The sequence below is a fragment of the Oncorhynchus tshawytscha genome, linkage group LG13 (genome assembly GCF_018296145.1).
Source record: "Oncorhynchus tshawytscha isolate Ot180627B linkage group LG13, Otsh_v2.0, whole genome shotgun sequence".
Classification (NCBI taxonomy): Eukaryota; Metazoa; Chordata; class Actinopteri; order Salmoniformes; family Salmonidae; genus Oncorhynchus; species Oncorhynchus tshawytscha.
The window spans coordinates 53,495,794-53,514,506 of NC_056441.1; the positions used below are offsets into that span (position 1 = coordinate 53,495,794).

Here is an 18,713-nt window from a genome sequence, read left to right on the forward strand (position 1 = left end):
GATGTGCAAATATTACAAATGTGATAACCTTTTCAATTCCACAAATGTGAATAGCATGGCAAAATAAGCATGGCAGTTTAACATGAAAATGGATGCTATGGATTTACGTATATAAAACGTAAACATATGCCTACATTTTCTGCAGATGATATGCTTATAATCAAAGCTTCCATGATAGTCCATATACATAAGATGCTTATGAATTGAGATACATTTAATCAGTTTAGCTCAATTAAAGATGTAGGCCAAATATATTAAATCAGATTTAGAGGTTTTCCAGAAATAGTTTCAGAAAAGATTGGGTTATTTTAGCAGACTATTTTTTGCCTTTCTTTAGGAACTATTCATTATCACTGTCAAACTGCTATAACAATATTGTAATTTAGTAAGCGAATAGCAAAAGAAATTAGAATAATAACAAAATCAAAGTGTCTCTCTTACCATGTGCCTCAGAGTGTGATTCCTGGTGAGGGAATACAATGCCTTCAGTTTCAAAAAGGGGCTGCAGGAAGGCCACTATACAGGAAGAGGAAGCACATTGTGTGTGTGTGGCAAAACTAATGTTATCACACATAATTATGAGGTACTGTGCTCCCCTGTAACTGGCATCAATGTCCTGAAGTCGACAACTGGTTCTGTTTAACCACAAACAACCTGCACATGAGGCCTGTTGATTTAGGTATTGGGCTCCAATATGGACAGGCCTCTAGCTAGCCTACGTACAGTGTAAATGGTTGCTCTGCTATTGACACATTCAATTACTCGTGAGTATTGTGATGACGGGGGTATCGTTTAGAATGGTCTCAGTGGATTTTTAGTGAACAAGTTCTGAATGTTTGTGTGCAATGCAAATATTAAAACATCAAGCTATTGAAGCGGTTGCTGCTACAATGCTTTACTACTTGGCAGTCATCATGTCTGAGCATTTATGTGTTCTTATAAAGCGTGTATCTTTCCGGGACCTTGCTCTTTATATCACTTCTGAGGAAGTCATTCCAATTTTTAAAGAAAAACAAAACTGGCATTTTACTACGGTACAATCTCATTGAGTAGACGCATGTGTGTAAGTGTTTTGACTGGGCGTCTGACTACAATACTCCATGGGAAAGTTGTGGTAGTTACTGCACTCTAGCTGTTCTCATAATCACAGACATTTCATTTGGTCAAATGGATGAGATGTGTGTGTAGGTAATGTCTCCCAAGAGTGCTGCATGGTTTTTTAGATATGTGCAGCTGAGTATTGATTCCTTTTAACAAAGCTGTCTCACTTCATTTCTTTGGCAGCGTTTGATCATCGTAATGCATTGTGGGAAATTACTTTTTCGGTTACTATATAGCTATTTCTGGTTGTAAACAATATCATGATATTGTTATGTGTGTGGTAGGTAGGCGCACCACACTCAAATTAATATTCTACAATATATTTTGTTTACCTTCAAAAATGTTTTGTAAGCCTATCAAAAGTCTACGAAGTCAGGATAAGTAAATATTAATGGTATAGTAATAATGACTAGAAGGTTGGAAATGCTTGGCGCTTAACAGCAATGTAAACAAAAACCAAATACTGATTACCTACGGTGACATCCATGTTTGATCCAACCAGTGAATAGAATCATGATTAGAATGTATTTATTGCCAATGTAGCCTTTCTTTAATGAGAGGTGCATTATTTGGACTGCTACAATGATAATGATGAAGTATAAGCAGTGACTGCATAATAGCGGATGACAATGTTGCACTGAAATGGCGACATATACTGTAGACTCCTGTATTTGGGCTTATTACTAACGGTGTCTATATGCATGTTATTGTCTTCTTGAGTAAATTGTACGCAAAGAGACTAGAGTACCCTAGCCTATGTGCCAGATTATCGATAATCACACGATTACCCGTCACAAAGCATGGGATATGAGCGCAGTCAACAATGGAATGTTTTTCAGTTTGTAGTTTGGAGACTGTTTTGTTATTTTGGACGTCCGCAATTTATTGTGCCCAAACCTAAAAATGGGTCAAATAAAATATGAATGAAATAACCCTTTTAGGTTCTAGATAACACCTTTTTTTCTATGTGCATGAGATCCGAGGGTTCCCTCCAAATCAGCACCCTCTCACTCACCCCCTTCATTGTCTTCATTCCATCAACACAAAGGATTTTCCTTCATTTGTAAATAGATGCAATGGATAAAAAATACTATAACAAGAGGCAATATATTGGACATTTCGCTTTATACATCACTAAATAACACTAGTTTCAGTGGTGTCGAGGAATGCTACATCAAGATGATAATCAACCTGCCATCCTTTCCCTTTCTCGGTGCTACCTCTATGTGGGCATAATGATAAACTGGATTCACATATTCGAGATAATCTCCCACATCCCCATCATTTACTTACCTCCCGTGTTTGTGCGTTTAGTGCTGCTTGCCTCAGTTGGGGTCTCTAGCGGTCTTTTACGCGAATCTGGGGGATCCGACTCCATGTGCGGCTGTTGATTGTGATGGTGAGGATTCAAGAAAATCCCGTTTTGCTGTACTGCCCCGCCGGCCATCATTTTTAAAGTAGGTTGGGTGAAACTGCGTTTATCCCTTTATGCAACGTAACCAATTGAAAAAAATGGTATTTGAATAGACGAAGCGATTCAAAATCGAAAATGCCTATATTCTTGATAATGAAATATCTTGCGTGTTATCCTCGCCCTTTCAGAGAACACCGAGATGCAACGATGAGTATGGGCTATGTGTTCTAACCGAGGAAGACGATGCTTGCGCTGCGTATGGAACGTAACCTCAACAAAAATCCAATGAACCGATAAATTATGTCCCGCTCCAGATACTATAAGCGTGTTGTAGAAAGTAGGCTAATTTAATCTTCCAATAATTTCTTCATATGTGTGTTATTTCATTCCACTGCAATAAAGCGCGTATTCCTATCAAGCAATGCAGAACGACCTCCTCCTCTCTGTATTGCAGCTAGGCAATGGTCAACAAAATAAAAGATCAAAACAAAAAATATACAGACGACAGAGGTTAAATAAATAAAGGGAAAGGAAAGGTGTTGAAATACAAATATGGTGTTCTATCCGGTCCTCCTTTCGTGCACGAAGACACCCTGCAGTTCGATGTTGGAGGGCAAGAGGTGCGTTTTCAGGAGGGTCCAAAGGGGAGAGAATGCCGAGAATGGATACAAAGCTAGAGTGAGATGCGATTTGTTTGTAGTCTCTCAGGAAAGATGCTGCAATCTTGCGTTTAGAGCATCCCTTCACTTTCTGACTGTCGGAGCGCAGGGTATCGAGTGACGTCATGAGGATCAGAATAAATCCCTGTCAAATGTTGAGAAAACGAGCCGCCCCTCTCGAAACGCGATTGGATGAACTGATTTTCTCTGGCAAACGGAGTATAAAACGAATGTCACATGATAAAGAAAGAGGAGGTGTCGGGGACAACTAGGTCATGGCTAGGGAGGATACAGGTTTTTGTCAAATTAACGTCAAAAGTTGATATTTTCTTTTCTTTTTAGCTAACCCTAACCATTTCCCCAAACGTAACCTAAGTATCATAACCTGCTACGCCAAATCTCCTAACCTGCTGCGTTAATTCTCCTAACTTGCCACGAAAAGGTAAATCTGACAAAAGCTGTATCCCATCTAGTAAAAATCGGACAACTAACCGACGGTCGCGCTGCACAGGAAGATGTAAAACTAGGCTGACTTGAAGCCGTAACTTCTAACGGCGCTCAACTGTGCCTCGTTCACTGAAATAAAAAACAGCCACGATGAAGTGGCTTAGTCATAAAATAATATTATTACTCTTATTATTACCTATTAGGGTAGGCCTAATTATTATCTTATTGTTAGAGTGTAGGCCTACAGACTATAATTTCCATAACATCGTTGACTAAATAGTTGAACATAATTACACCCCTTAAATCAATCAGATTCTAAAATAAACCCTTTCCAGAAAATGCTATATCTATAGGAAAGGAAACTTGGAAGTATACCTGTGTGGACTCCAGCCATCTCCGTGTGGAAGAAACCAAATGGAGGGATCCTCCGTGCGCGCGAACTCTCCGAGCCGGTCTTTACTGCCTCTCTCACACACAAACACACTTGCCCGCACACACCCTCTCTCACTGTCCAGTCCAAGACAGATGCCGAGCGCCCCTCGTGCTCCTCTAGATTCTCGTCAAGGTGACATTGCGTCGACCGTGGCCTACACACAAGCAGGGATCTCACACGATTTCACATGGCTGTGAAATTCTATGCGGGGAGACATCTCGGTTTTCTCCGAGAATACGCCGCTTGATGTGTGGAAATACGTGACAAATCCAAGGCAGATGTATGCCACTTTATTGGACCGTCGGAGTTCGGATAAGAAACAATTGCGCAGCATCCCACTTTCTTTCAGCCCATGGTGTGGACCTTTCATGTCCAGCTATCATTTTAGTGGTTGCCTGCTACAGTAATATGGAAAATGTGAAGTAGCTGAGCCCATAAGCTATTTTTAAAATGAGGAATACTAAGAACATTATTTAGGTTTTTATAAAGCAGGCTGTATAGCAGCTAACAGATGTAGCGTAGACTATTATGACGCTTATCTGGGTGTACATTTCCTAGATTGCCTAATGGAAAATGTAGGATGCTATTTGTACCTGTTGATAGAGAGGCTAATTATTCAGCCGACGCAATGCACAACATATGATATACATGTATGATATGATATATGACAAGGTTTCTATTGGTTCCTCATATCGGGGGCGGACTGGGACCATAAATCGTCTCTGGCATTTCTACACACTGGACAATCCCCCCTTGAAGCCCACAAATCGGCCCATCTTTGTCGCCCCCACACCTTTTATTTAGTTCACCTTTATTTAACCAGGTAGGCTAGTTGAGAACATGTTCTCATTTGCAACTGCGACCTGGCCAAGATAAAGCAAAGCAGTTCGACACATACAACAACACAGAGTTACACATGGAATAAACAAACATACAATCAATAATACAGTAGAAAAATCTACACACAGCATGTGCAAATGAGGTAGGGTAAGAGAGGTAAGGCAATAAATAGGCCATGGTGGCGAAGTAATTACAATATAGCAATTAAACACTGGAATGGTAGAATGTGCAGAAGATGAATGTGCAAGTAGAGATACTGGGGTGCAAAGGAGCAAGATAAATAAATAAATACAGTATGGGGATGAGGTAGATCGGATGGGCTATTTACAGATGAGCTATGTACAGATGCAGTGATCTGTGAGCTTTTTTGACAGCTCGTGCTTAAAGCTACACCTGCCTATTTTATTCCTTGAGACGGCTATTATTAGCCAGACATTTATAATGACAGGTCCACTCGGCTAAAAATGTATTGTGTGTCATTTGGAGTATCTCACCTTCCTCTATGACAATAGGGCAGCTCTTATAGGGGTCCAGGCCAGGGAGACCCACTTTTATGATGGTCTCTTCCAGATGTGGCAGGGTGGCAGACAGGCCATCCGGCATTTGCCCAAAATGCCAGATGGCCTGGCAACTAGACCCAATGCCAACCATTAAAATAACTGGTAACTGCAGTGCATTCAGGGTGATATGGTACCTGTTATGTGTAGGTAAGCCACCAATCTCTGTATTTTCCCATCAAAGCATTGTATTAATTTGGTCATTTTGGACAGATGGCTTGGGGTAAAACACTCCATTCCAGCAATATGGGTTTATGAGCTTTCACATAAACCCATGCGGCTCTCCTTCTGTGCTAGAAGTAAAAGGCTAAAGCCTGCGTGATGTAGACCAGCAGCGGATGATTCTCCATGCATAACCCCCATCCCATTGTTTGGAGGGGTCCCCATCTGCCTCCTCCTACATGGTGTTGGGACTGTTGTTCCCTCCTGACCTTCTGCCTGAAAGGAGCTGGTCAAATAGCCACATCTGGTGTGATCATCCCTATGATATTTAAGTTATTAAAGTCTCCATTATGTATTATTATTTATTATAATCATTATTATTAATAATAATAATATTATTATTATTCAACTACATGAAAATTAGGTCAAAGTTGTTTGCAAGTTTTATTATTAAATCGTATTGTTATTTACTGTTATGATGTTTTGTAGATATAATATTTCATATTTTTCCTGGATCCTTGATCCAAAAGTAACGGCCTTTGAATCCACAAACCCTCGTCATTATGCATTATAGGCCTATCCGCATGGTGATTGGTGAAAGTAAAAGTGGGCTATGATACAAGTGGAATTAGGATTATTATACAATGTTGCCACCTAGTGGTTAAACTGAGGAAACAGCTAAACTACTCTAGCTACAATATGTAGCGGTATCCAGCTGCAGCCCCGGAGACTGTTAATGTCAGGCTACTACTCTTGGACACCCAGAACTTGATTAAGATGCTTGATTAAGTTCCAGGGGAGATATGTTAGAAAATGTACTAACAAGAATAGCGAAGTCTCCCTCTCTCAACAGAAACTCTCAGCCAGCATCTGAAAAGTCTATGAGACAAATGTCCCCTTCCGAAATTCCAAAAATGCTAGAGCCTGCAAAATCATTATTTGTCCAAATTATCAGTGATTCTTTTGTCCAAATGATCATACCTCCAGACAGCATGGTCCCCAAAATGGTTGTCTTCACACAAACAGAGTACACAGCATTGACGCCACACAATCTCTACACTGGACCTTCAGGTACAAAAGTACTCATGACTCACATGAAGAGATCTAAGGGGAGCTTTTATGGTTAGTTCTATCAGGAATCCTTGGGATGTCCCTACCCTAACCATAACCTTAAGCAGTGGCGACCTGTCATTCAGGGCAGGTGGGGCAGAGCCCACCTGTTTTGAGTCCCACCTGTTTAGCAAAAAAATAAACCCTCACCCTAATCCTGTTTTAGAGAAATTACATCATTGAATATCGTAAGAGATTTCATTGTCTGCTTATATTCCCCCTTTATTTATCCTAGGATTCTGACTTGGTGTAAAGGAGAATACTGTAAGAATGTCCCATGTTCTGAATTCTGTCACTGTACATTTCAAAAGTGTCCTGAAGAAATAGTTATATTGACTACGTCCGTCTTAGCTTGCTCATTGTCGTAATCGAAATTACTGACGGCCTCTTATCCGCTCATCATTCCCTTATGCCATAGTTTGTACATTTCAATTGTCAGTAGAAACCACATTTGTTTAAGCAAGTCAGCCATATCAGCTATGTTTTTTTAAGGCAGTAAATGAGGCTGAATGAATGAGTCTCCACTGATAGCCAGGTGTAGCGGTGGTAAGGATTCACTTCATGGTGCTGAAAAGAAAGCTCTGCTGTTGGGACATCTTTATGTAGGCACTACCAGTTTGTGGGCACCGTTTGTCACCGTTATAGTGCAATTCATGTATTGTTTAGTGTTGTATTGTGTAGTGGCTTTACTGGCATGCATCTAAAAATATATATTTTTAAGTTTGCCCCATCAAGATTTACGTGCTAAAATCGCCACTGACCTTAACCATAACCCTTACCTAACCCTAACCTTAACCCTTACCTTAAAGGTGCAATATACAGAAATCGCCCCTCCATTTCCTCGATGCTCAAATTCAAATAGTTACCCTTATTTCAGTTTATGTGACCAAACAAGCAGGTTTGCGTAGATAATCATTGTAACATCTGAACTTCTGTGAAAAATATTTTCCATAACCAAAAATATTGTATTTTCAGCTGTTTGAAGCCTAAAGTAAAAGATGCAATAACTAAACTTAAAAACGGAAGCATAAAAACAGCGCACATAGAACAGATATAGAGCTTGTTAGACTTGCTTTCTATGAGAATGACAAATTTATAACTCACATTTCTATGTGAATTTGGTCGGGTTGCCCAAAAATGTAGTTTTAAAGTTTTAAAGTCATAGTGCAGTCAAAAACGTGATTTTTCCTGTGTTTTATATATACCACTAGGAGGTTGGAATAATACTGTGAAATTGTGAAAAAGACAATCAAATCAAATTGTATTAGTCACATGCGCCGAATACAACAGGTGTAGATCTTACAGTGAAATGCTTTCTTATGGACCCCTAACCAACAATGCAGTTAAAAAAAAGGATAAAAATAAGAAATAAAAGTAACAAGTAATTAAAGAGCAGCAGTAAAATAATAATAGCGAGACTATATACAGGGGGGTACCTGTACAGAGTCAATGTGTGGGGGCACCGGTTAGTTGAGGTAATATGTACATGAAGGTAGAGTTATTAAAGTGACTATGTATAGAGAATAACAACAGAGAGTAGCAACGGTATAAAAGAGGGGGGGGGCAATGCAAATAGTCTGAGTAGCCATTTGATTAGGTGTTCAGGAGTCTTATGGCTTGGGGGTAGAAGCTGATTGGAAGCCTCTTAGACCTAGACTTGGCGCTCCGATACCGCTTACCGTGCGGTAGCAGAGAGAACAGTCTATGACCCTGGTGGCTGGAGTCTTTGACAATTTTTAGGGCCTTCCTCTAAAAATGGTATAGAGGTCCTGGATGGCAGGAAGCTTGGCCCCAGTGATGTACTGAGTCATTCGCACAACCCTCTGTAGTGCCTTGCGGTCGGAGGCCGAGCAGCTGCCATACCAGGCAGTGATGCAACCAATCAGGATGCTCTCGATGGTGCAGCTGTAGAACCTTTGAGGATCTGAGAACCCATGCCAAATCTTTGATAATGCCCTTTTAGTGTAAGAGCTGTTTGAAAAGGCCGCCTGAAATGTCTGCCTGTTTTGGTGGGGTGGAGTTTTGGCCTGCCTGGTGACATCACCAGTCAGTAAATTAGCTAATAGACCAATAAGAAAGAGAATTCGATACCTCTATGCCAATAATAGCTAGTTTTCAGTTTTCCCCTCCCGACTTAGACCACTCCCAGACAGTCCTAGAAAATTATTTATTGAGAAATGTATCTTTGCAATTAAAGAAGCTATTTTTGTTTATTTTTGACCATTTAAGGTAAAAAAACTATCATAGTAAGGTACTTAATTGTTACCCAGAAATTATATGATGTTGACATAAAAACAGCTGCATTGGACATTTAACCGTTTTCAATTTCAACTTCAATGGGGTGATGATCAGAGTTGGGACATCCCAAGGATTCCACTTAGACTTTTCCATGCTTTTATACTTTCTGCATGTCCCCACTAATTAAGGTCCCCTGAGAAACACTGACCAAAACATTGGATATGCCACAGTTGTATAACCACAGAAGCATTAGACAATTATTTAGTGTGTGATTTCATTTAATAGTTTTGACAAATTTGAGGGATATTTAAAAACGTCTTCTCCCTGGATTTATTGTGTGGCAACAGCTGTGTCGGTAAAGATGATGATGATGATGCTGACTATCGGGCAGAAGCTGGATAATGCAGAAAGGTGCACATCATTGTACACTAGGTGGCGCTCTTGTGTCTTTTCCTTTATCAATTTTAAATGGTTCTTCAGCAACAGCTGTGTACTTGCTGTAAAGGCCAATTGTGATGAAAAGAAAACAACACTTATGTTTTATAAGTGTTGTTTTCTTTTCATCATCTAGTTTAGGGACAACATTATAAGCAAGTAAGTTCTAGAAGTTAATAATACACCTTTAGAGTTATTCGTTGCTTCATACATTTGTATATATTTGTATATACAAGTATATTTTAAGAGTGACGTGATAGGAATGGTCTGTTTTATGTCTGTCTAGCACAGAGACAATGCCCTCCACAGTGGATGCTGGTACATATGATATGTTGATGGAAGACAAATAGACAGATCTTATGTTCATATACACGTTATTTTTTTTCACCAATCTGTGTTTATTTTTGCAACATTATGTTTGTTTAGATTGTGTGGGAAAATGGTCCCTTGTTCAATGCAGAATTATGCAACCCTAGTCTCTGTCTTGGTGTCTGGACGCCTTGCATTCGCAGGCCCATCACTGGGCCACATCCTCATAGGCCTCTTCATATTCATTGCCATACAATAATCACAGATCAACAGGGCGGAAGTTCCCAAGTGAAACCCATTCTGACACATTGTTTTTGGGGCAGAATTCCTGTGGATTTTACAGTGGTGAGTTTTTAAAATACTATCTTTGGGTATCATTTATGATTTTACTATAACAGGGGTTTAAAAAATAAATTCTGCTCAAGACCCAAATGAGAAATTGACCAATGTTTCCATGACCCAAATCGCACTGCAACTACCAAAATTAAGAAGAAGAATTGTGTTTTTGGATGTATTCTCATAACTCACGGCCCACCTCTCACATGCTCTGGGCCCACTTTGGTTCCCAACCCATAGTTTACGAAAACAAGTACTAGACAATCAAACACGTAATTAAGGCAAACAAAAACAAGCAATTACCCACAGATCTGTTAATAGATTGAAGCTCTTGAAAAATATTCTGTTTGTTAGACAATGACATTTGATTAAGTTTGTGCCAAACACTCAAATATGTGCAGAGGATTTTGGTTGTTTGTTTTTAAGTCGATTATGTTCACTGATACCCCATCTCTGCAGCCGCCAGCCAATCACAGTCATAACCAATGGTACTACATGTTCTCTGTTCTCTCCAACACTGTTCTCTCCTTCCTGAAGTCCCCCATTACTGCAAGACCCATCAATCACACCAATTTACTCAAGATGAAAGAAAGATGATTTAAACATCACCATGCAATTGCGTTGTAAAATCACCATTGTATTTCAAAATGTGAGAAGACAGATTTATGTATGTTTCTCAATACGTTGTCAATAGTACTTAAAGAGCCAATTGGCACGTGTTATTCTGTTGAACGAGATTTCAGTCTTTTAAAAATATTTTAAAAAATTGATTGAACCTTTATTTAGCTTGGAGTCTTGGAGGTGTTTCCTGACTGACTCCACATTTGGTTAATGATGTTTGTCCCCCATGAGACACTGTAGCCTATTTCACTTCCTCAAGATCCCCAGAATGAATGTAAGATAACTCAAGAAATCTGTAATACATTTTGACGTTTTTGCAGTGGATGTTTTAGTTGCACAATTTTACATCTAAGGTGTTTTTGGTGCAGTATTTCTCAAGTAAAAAAATGTGCTAAATGTTGTCTGTCAACAAAGTCGGAGTTGCTGGCAGGTCTGTCTCAAGGTCTATGCTATTGGATAGAACGCAATCACTGAAGCTGTTCACCACATGTTAGTGGGCAAATGGACATCATCAAATCAAAACCTAAACTCTGATTTAGACCAGACTGACTTTATGACCAAAATTATCCTATGTACACTTTGTAGTCAATTTTGAGACTAGAATAACTGTTTCTGACTCATATCAATGCCACATAGGCCGTTTCAAAGGGATTTGTTGCTTTTAAAGGCAGTCACTCTTTATTAAGGCCATGCAGTGCATGATGCCAGGCAGGAAGTAATTACAGCATCACTAAGAGGTCATTCCCATCTCCAAGCCTGTACTGTGCGCTGAAGAGATTGTCAAGTGGATTTAGAGGGGTTTACATTTCACATTCACTTTTGACATACAATTAGCCATATGAGCCAGCATAACATCCAAAGCAAACCTTATGTCTCACCAGTAAAACACAAGTTGTGTTCGAATACCCATACTGACATACGGTATACTACATACTTAATGAGTATACACCACATACTATTATTTCATTTTAGTATACTGTAAACGAATAGTACCCTTTCCGTTGAGTGTACTAGCTCTTCACCTGTCAACCGGAAGTTGATGCTGTTGCTATGCAACCTCTTGCTAGGTAGGTAGTTAACATAACAAATGACCAGTTAAACATTTTACGACTTCGGGTGTGTTCACTTGTAAATTCAGAGCGTTCCGCTCTCGGAGTGCACACTGGACGTTTGGGCCAAGGTGTCACGACTTCCACCAAAGGTAGTTCCTTTCCTTGCTCGGGCGGTGCTCTGCGGGTCGGAGTAGCAGGTCTACTAGCCATCACCGATCCCTTTTTCCTTTTCCTTTTCTGTTTGTTTTGTTTTTGGTTCTTTTCACACCTGGTTTCATTTGCCTTCATTTCTGTGTGTATATATTTACCCTGTTGCCTGCCTAGGTTTGTGCGGGATTATTATTTTATTGTGATGTAGCTCGGTGAGGTTATGCCCTATTTCTTGTTTTCACTGATTGTCGGAGCTTATTGTCGGAGCTTTGTTGTTCCTCCATGCGTTTGTACTGGTTCTCTGTTGTCGAGGGCGTTTTACTTTTTTGATTGTGCCATACCGGTGTTGGTGGACTTGCCAATTAAAGTACGTTTCTCAGACATCTCTGCTCTCCTGCGCCTGACTCTTTCACCTACCTCCTAATGCAACATTATCACACAAGGAGTAGGGTTGATTTGAGCGTTCTGACCTTACAATGGCAGTCAAGCACCTTGCTAGCTACTTCCAGACACAAATGAGACCACTCTGACCATTTCCCTGACCATTTTACTCGCCCTAGCAGAGCTGGTTAGGGCAGTTTTAATATTATCCAGGGCATTGGTGGTTGTAACTGTGCTGCTGGCAACAATTTAATTACGGTTTTTTGCCGAAGTGTACTGACATCGGCCATATTCAACGGGTGTGGAGCTCTCATAAATTCATTATTCTGCGCTCTGGTACTCTCAGACGAGAGTGCATTGAGAACGCACAACGACTATACTATTTAGCTAAACTAAGAATAATCAAGTCAATAATTGTTGGATAGTTAGATAGCCTATAGTTAATATAGTGGAAAGTTTGATGTATAAATAGCTAGCTAACAACATATCGGTACATACTGCTGTAATGATGTGCTATGTGGTTCGTAAGGACAGTGTAGCTAACAAATTGTCAGCCAACGTAACCTGGAAGGTAACTTGTTTGAAAAGTCATTACTTTATTACATTGCTCAACATTTTCTTAACATTTGTCATAATTAGTTAAAGCAATGAATTTGTATCTGCTCTCGTCGGACTTCGGCTGCATATTTTCTGCCATTTTCTTCAAATCTGAAAACAATGTGAAGCCATGCCCATTTCCTGAAGAATTGCATTATGGGCCCTAAAGTACAGAAATAGTGTCCTCTGCGTGTATATTTCATATTTTGGCGAATTTAGTACGACATCCGGGAACTTTTGGCATACTAACTATATCCATACTATGACCAATAAGCATACTATATACTCAATTTACGTCACAAATAGTATGGTTAGTGCAGTTAGTATGAGTATTCGAACACAGTAACAGTCTGACTCTCGTGCTCTCAATCTCTCTCTCTCAGGCCCCTCACTGGTGCAGTCACGGAGTTATTGGAGACTGTGTTTACAGATGGGATGGGAATGCTGGAAACATGACCGCATCCTGAATCTGTCTCTGTCTCCCCTGGTCCCACTGGACTCAACACTGTGGGACCAGCTGGAATCCCGTCTCCCCGGTGACCCAACAGTGTGACGAACCACGAGCCATCACCATGACGATGATTCCAGCAGGAAGTGGGATGCGCCTTAGGGCTGATTTCCTGCTTCTTCTCTGTGGTCCACCATCATTCCATCACAAAGATGGAGAAGCCTACACTTTGTAGCTCAGTTGGTATAGCATGGCAGTGGTAACGCCAGAATCGTGGGTTTGATTCCCAGGACTACCCATACATTATGTATAATGTATGCACGTGTGACTGTAAATCGCTTTGGATAATAGCGTCTGCTAAATAGCATATTACAGTTTTTCTCAATTGCTGAAACACTAAAACCCATTGGCTGAACAAAGTTCTCAGTTGCCTGGACTCATTTACCTAATTATGCAGTCTGTTGTCAATACCTTAAACCATTTCACATGGTAAAACACAATTTGCAGATCTCACTTAGACTTTTCAGGAAAACTCGAAACACATTCTCATTCTCAAAACACATTCTGCACTCTAATGCACATGTCATCCATACTGGTAAACACAAGTGGCAACAATCAAATACAAATAGAGAACACATGTCATTGATTGAACACAACCACTCAAATTGATTTAACCTGTTTCAAATGGCGCGACACAACCAATATAAGCCAGTTCAGAGAGCAAACAGGTTGTTGAAGGTGGGGAGGAGAAAGTCTGAGAATGGATAGAAGAAACAACGTGAGAGGACGAGGAGGACTGCGTATGCGAGGTGGGTGACGAGGAGGCAGAGGAGGACGAAGAGGAAGACAGAGTGGAAATATCTGATGAAATTCGAGCAACAGTTAAAGACCATGTTCTTGTCCATGGACTGACAATGAGGGAAGCAGGACTTAGAGTGCAACCCAATTTGAGCCGATTTTCTGTGTCCACCATAGTAAGGACATTCAGAGAAGAGAACAGGTATAGTATACTACTGTATTTTTGTAATTGCAAATTTACTGTACTACACTATATGCAGCTGTTTCAATAGACATGTGTAAAGTTAATCCCTGTATGTATTGTACTGCATGAATATGTTTTGTAACTGCACTACTTTTTGTAGAATTGCAAGGCTGCCACATGCAGGTAGAAGGACAGCTATATTCACTCGGAAGCAAGAGGCCGTTATAGTTGGCATGGTCCTTCAAGATAATGCAATACGACTCAGAGAAATCCAGGAACGAGTGATACAAGACAACACACACTTCCAGGGAATCGACAGTGTGAGCATTTCCACAATTGACCGTGTCCTCCATTGTAACAGGATGCGAATGAAACAAGTACACAGAGTACCTTTTGAGCGCAACTCACCAAGGGTGAAAGAACTGCGAGCTCAGTATGTGCAAGTAAGTGTACCTTCAGAAACATTTACTGTAATCCAGATTGTCTACAGTACTAACACATACTATGTGAATGACATTACTCTTCAGTACATACAAGGTATGTGAATCAGAAGCCTAATTGTACTCTACAGTATAGCACTGTCTCTGTACGACTTACAAAATCCTACATACAGTATATTGAATTTCTACACAGACAATATTTGACTTGGAATCCTTGGACAGACCCCATGAGTTCATCTTTGTCGATGAAGCAGGCTTCAATCTAACAAAGAGGAGAAGGAGAGGCCGAAACATGATTAGACAGCGGGCCATTGTTGAAGTCCCTGGTCAACGAGGTGGTAATGTCACAATCTGTGCTGCTATCAGCAACCATGGTGTTCTACATCACCATGTTACACTCGGGCCATATAACACCCAGCACCTTCTAAGATTTATTGCCAATCAGAGATATTTTATTTGAGCAGCAGGGTCAAGAGCTAAACGAGAATCCCATTCCCACCTATGTGATAGTGTGGGACAATGTCAGTTTCCACCGAGCTGCTCAGGTAAGGGAATGGTTTAACATCAATGGGCAGTTTATGAACTTGTACCTCCCTCCATACTCGCTTTTCCTGAATCCGATTGAGGAATTTTTCTCCTCTTGGAGATGGAAAGTGTATGATAGACAACCATACACCAGAGTAAATCTGCTGCAAGCCATGGATTTAGCCTGTGGTGATATAGGTGAGGAATCATGTCAGGGCTGGATACGGCACACAAGAAGCTTCTTCCCCCGTTGCCTCAGGAGGGACAATATTGCTTGTGATGTCGACGAAGTGCTCTGGCCTGACCCAGCCCAAAGACAAGAAGAAGCACATTGATCACGTTTACTCCTTTGATTTTTGTCCCTTTTAGTATTGTATACTGTAGTACAGTGCATTGTAGGCTGTATACTGTACAATGGACAAATTGTATGGCCCTGAACATTGTGCTTTCCATTTATTAACAGTACTGACTGCTCAATAGATTTTGACTGGTTGCAGGTTCATATCAACAAAGAACAAGAATTACAGTATCACAGAGACAAAGGACAAGTGTGTGAGATGCAGGGTACAGTACTGTAAAAATAGGGGAACAAGGAGGAGGAAGAACAAAAAACTAAATTGCGAAGAGCAAAGCAGAGTAGTATTTTCTGATCAATTTTGAGCTACTATGATAGAACATGTTTTCGTTCATCAAAAGACAATGATTGAAAAATATGAATATTTTTTTAGATTAAAAATGTACTTCTCCCTGAGAATTGTATGTTTTGAACAATGTGTTTTCTATTTTTCGGTGTATTGTTTACTGACTGCTTGAGAGTGTATATCATTTTGATCACATTGTTTATGATTTGAGAGCAGTGTTTGATTTTGAACACAGGTAAAACTGTTTTGAGGCGACTGTTTCATTTTGCGAGAGGAGTCAGAGGTTATGTAAATAGTGCTTGAAGATGAGGTTTTGTGTTTAATGTTTTCAGGAAATGGAGCAAGGTTTCAGAAATTGAGTTTTAGCAATTGAGAAAAACTATTACAATATTATTAGATGTCAGATATCTCTGTGGCAGAACCCTTTGAAGAACCCTTTTGGGTTCCAAGTTTAACCCTCTGTGGAAATGGTTCTACATGGAACCCAAAATGGTTCTTCAAGGGGTTCTCTCATGGGGATAGCCCAGTTGAACAGTGAGGCCTAAGGATTTATCTTTTCAATAATATTTCAATGATATTCTAATAATATTATTCTTTTCAATGATATTCAGATTTAATCTCTTTAGTTTGTGTTGGAAAGGAAAGGGTTAACACCGAAGAGAGAAAAAAAAAGATCCAATCAGGATTTTTCTTTGATGGTCTCCGGGGAGATAAAAGAAGTGACTTGAAGGAGTCGGAGGTTCACTCCAAAAACTCAGCAGATGTGATATTGTGGCCTACTGCAGCCGCTAGCTAGCTAGACCGTGAGAAAACTGCTACTCGCTATTGCGCACTGACCTGTCGGCCTTCTAGAAGGCAGACGATTCCATACGTTTTTGTAAAAACGGTCCCACCCATAAGTCAAACTGTGATTGGTTGATTCCACTGTCACTCAGAAATCCTGTCCTAATAAAGTTGAATGTAGGATGCCTTCTATCGACAGTGTCTTCAGAAAGTATTGATACACCTTGACTTGTTCCACAATTTGTTGTGTTACAGCCTGATTTTTCTCTCTCACCCATCTACACACAATACCCCATAGTGACAAAATGAAAACATATTTTTTGCAAATGTACTAATAATTGCTCAAATATTGCTAGACAGACAGTTTCAAGCCTTGCCATAGGTTTTCAAGCGTCACCATGCTCAAAGGGATATTCAATGTCTGCTTTTTTTTTCCCCCATTTACCAATAGGTGCCCTTCTTTGCGAGGCATTGGAAAACCTCCCTGGTCTTTGTGGTTGAATCTGTGTTTGAAATTCACTGCTCAACTGAGGGATCTTACAGATAATTGTATGTGTGGGGTACAGAGATGAGGTAGTCATTCAAAAATCATGTTAAACACTATTATTGCACACAGAGTGAGTCCATGCAGCTTATTATGTGACTTGTTAATCAAATCTTTTCTCCGGAAATTATTTAGACTTGCCATAACAAAGGGGTTGAAAACTTATTGACTCAAGACATTTCAGCTTTTCATTTTTTATTAATTAGCAAAATTGTCTAAAAACATAATTCCACTTTGACATTGTGGGGCATTGTGTGTAGGCCAGTGACACAAAATCTCAACGTAATAAATGCTTTAATTCAGGCTGTAACATAACAAAATGTGGAAAAGGTCAATACTATTTGAAGGCACTTTAGCTTCTGAGGCCCTAGCCAATGGCTGTTTTTGTATTCTTATGATTGGGACCTACTTGCTTTGGGTAGATTTGTTTTGTTTTGTTTGGTATTACGTGTTGGAAGATTTTTTTCCCACACTGAAGGCCTACGTCCAATAGCCATGGTTCGCCACTGCATAAAACCCTTTTAGGTTTTAGGTATAACCTTTTTTCTAAGAGTGTACAGTCTATCTTGATGTTATGTTGCTTCCAAGGTCTCTGCTAATGCTCTTCTACATTTGTACAAAATGATATTACATTTTGCCCATACAGCGCATTTAGCTAATTTAACTATGCTGCAGTAGTTTGTGTCGGGGGGCTAGGGTCAGTTTGTTATAACTGGAGTACTTCTCCTGTCTTATCCGGTGAATTTAAGTATGCTCTCTCTAATTCTCTCTTTCTCTCTGAGGACCTGAGCCCTAGGACCATGCCTCAGGACTACCTGGCATGATGACTCCTTGCTGTTCACAGTCCACCTGGCCGTGCTGCTGCTCCAGTTTCAACTGTTCTGCCTGCAGCTATGGAATCCTGACCTGTTCACCGGATGTGCTACCTGTCCCAGACCAGCTGTTTTCAACTCTCTAGAGACAGCAGGAGTGGTAGAGATACTCTTAATGATCGGCTATGAAAAGCCAACTGACATTTACTCCTGAGGTGCTGACTTGCTGCACCCTCAACAACTACTGTGATTATTATTATTTGACCATGCTGGTCATTTATGAACATTTGAACATCTTGGCCGTGTTCTGTTATAATCTCCACCCGGCACAGCCAGAAGAGGACTGGCCACCCCTCATAGCCTGGTTCCGCTCTAGGCTTCTTCCTAGGTTTTGGCCTTTCTAGGGAGTTTTTCCTAGCCACCGTGCTTCTACACCTGCATTGCTTGCTGTTTGGGGTTTTAGGCTGGGTTTCTGTACAGCACTTTGAGGTATCAGCTGATGTACGAAGGGCTATATAAATAAATTTGATTTGAATAGGAACCACCAAACTAGATCACAATGAAGCAGGCAGAAATAATTAAGCAATTTATATTACTGGCTAAAGGTTTAATTCTAACGTCATATTAAATAGAAAAATACATATTCTGCTATATGTATAGTACCAGTAAAAAGTTTTGGGTCATTGTCCTGTTGAA

General features: G+C 40.1%; 1 protein-coding gene across 2 annotated transcripts in view; it reads right to left on the reverse strand.

Annotated features, from left to right (window-relative positions):
- LOC112265129 (RNA-binding protein Nova-1) overlaps positions 1-3,371 on the reverse strand; it is a 55,041-nt gene extending 51,670 nt beyond the window's left edge. Inside the window, exons 1-2 of one of the 2 annotated variants that reach the window (XM_024442190.2) lie at positions 2,395-3,370; positions 442-516 (exon numbers count right to left, since the gene is read on the reverse strand). In XM_024442190.2, the coding sequence (XP_024297958.1) occupies positions 442-516; positions 2,395-2,551 (232 nt within the window). In that variant the 5' untranslated portion in view covers positions 2,552-3,370. Of the gene's footprint in view, positions 1-441; positions 517-2,394 lie in introns of both variants that reach the window. The other variant, XM_024442191.2, reaches the window with a different exon arrangement.
- Positions 3,372-18,713: the final 15,342 nt, after the last annotated feature.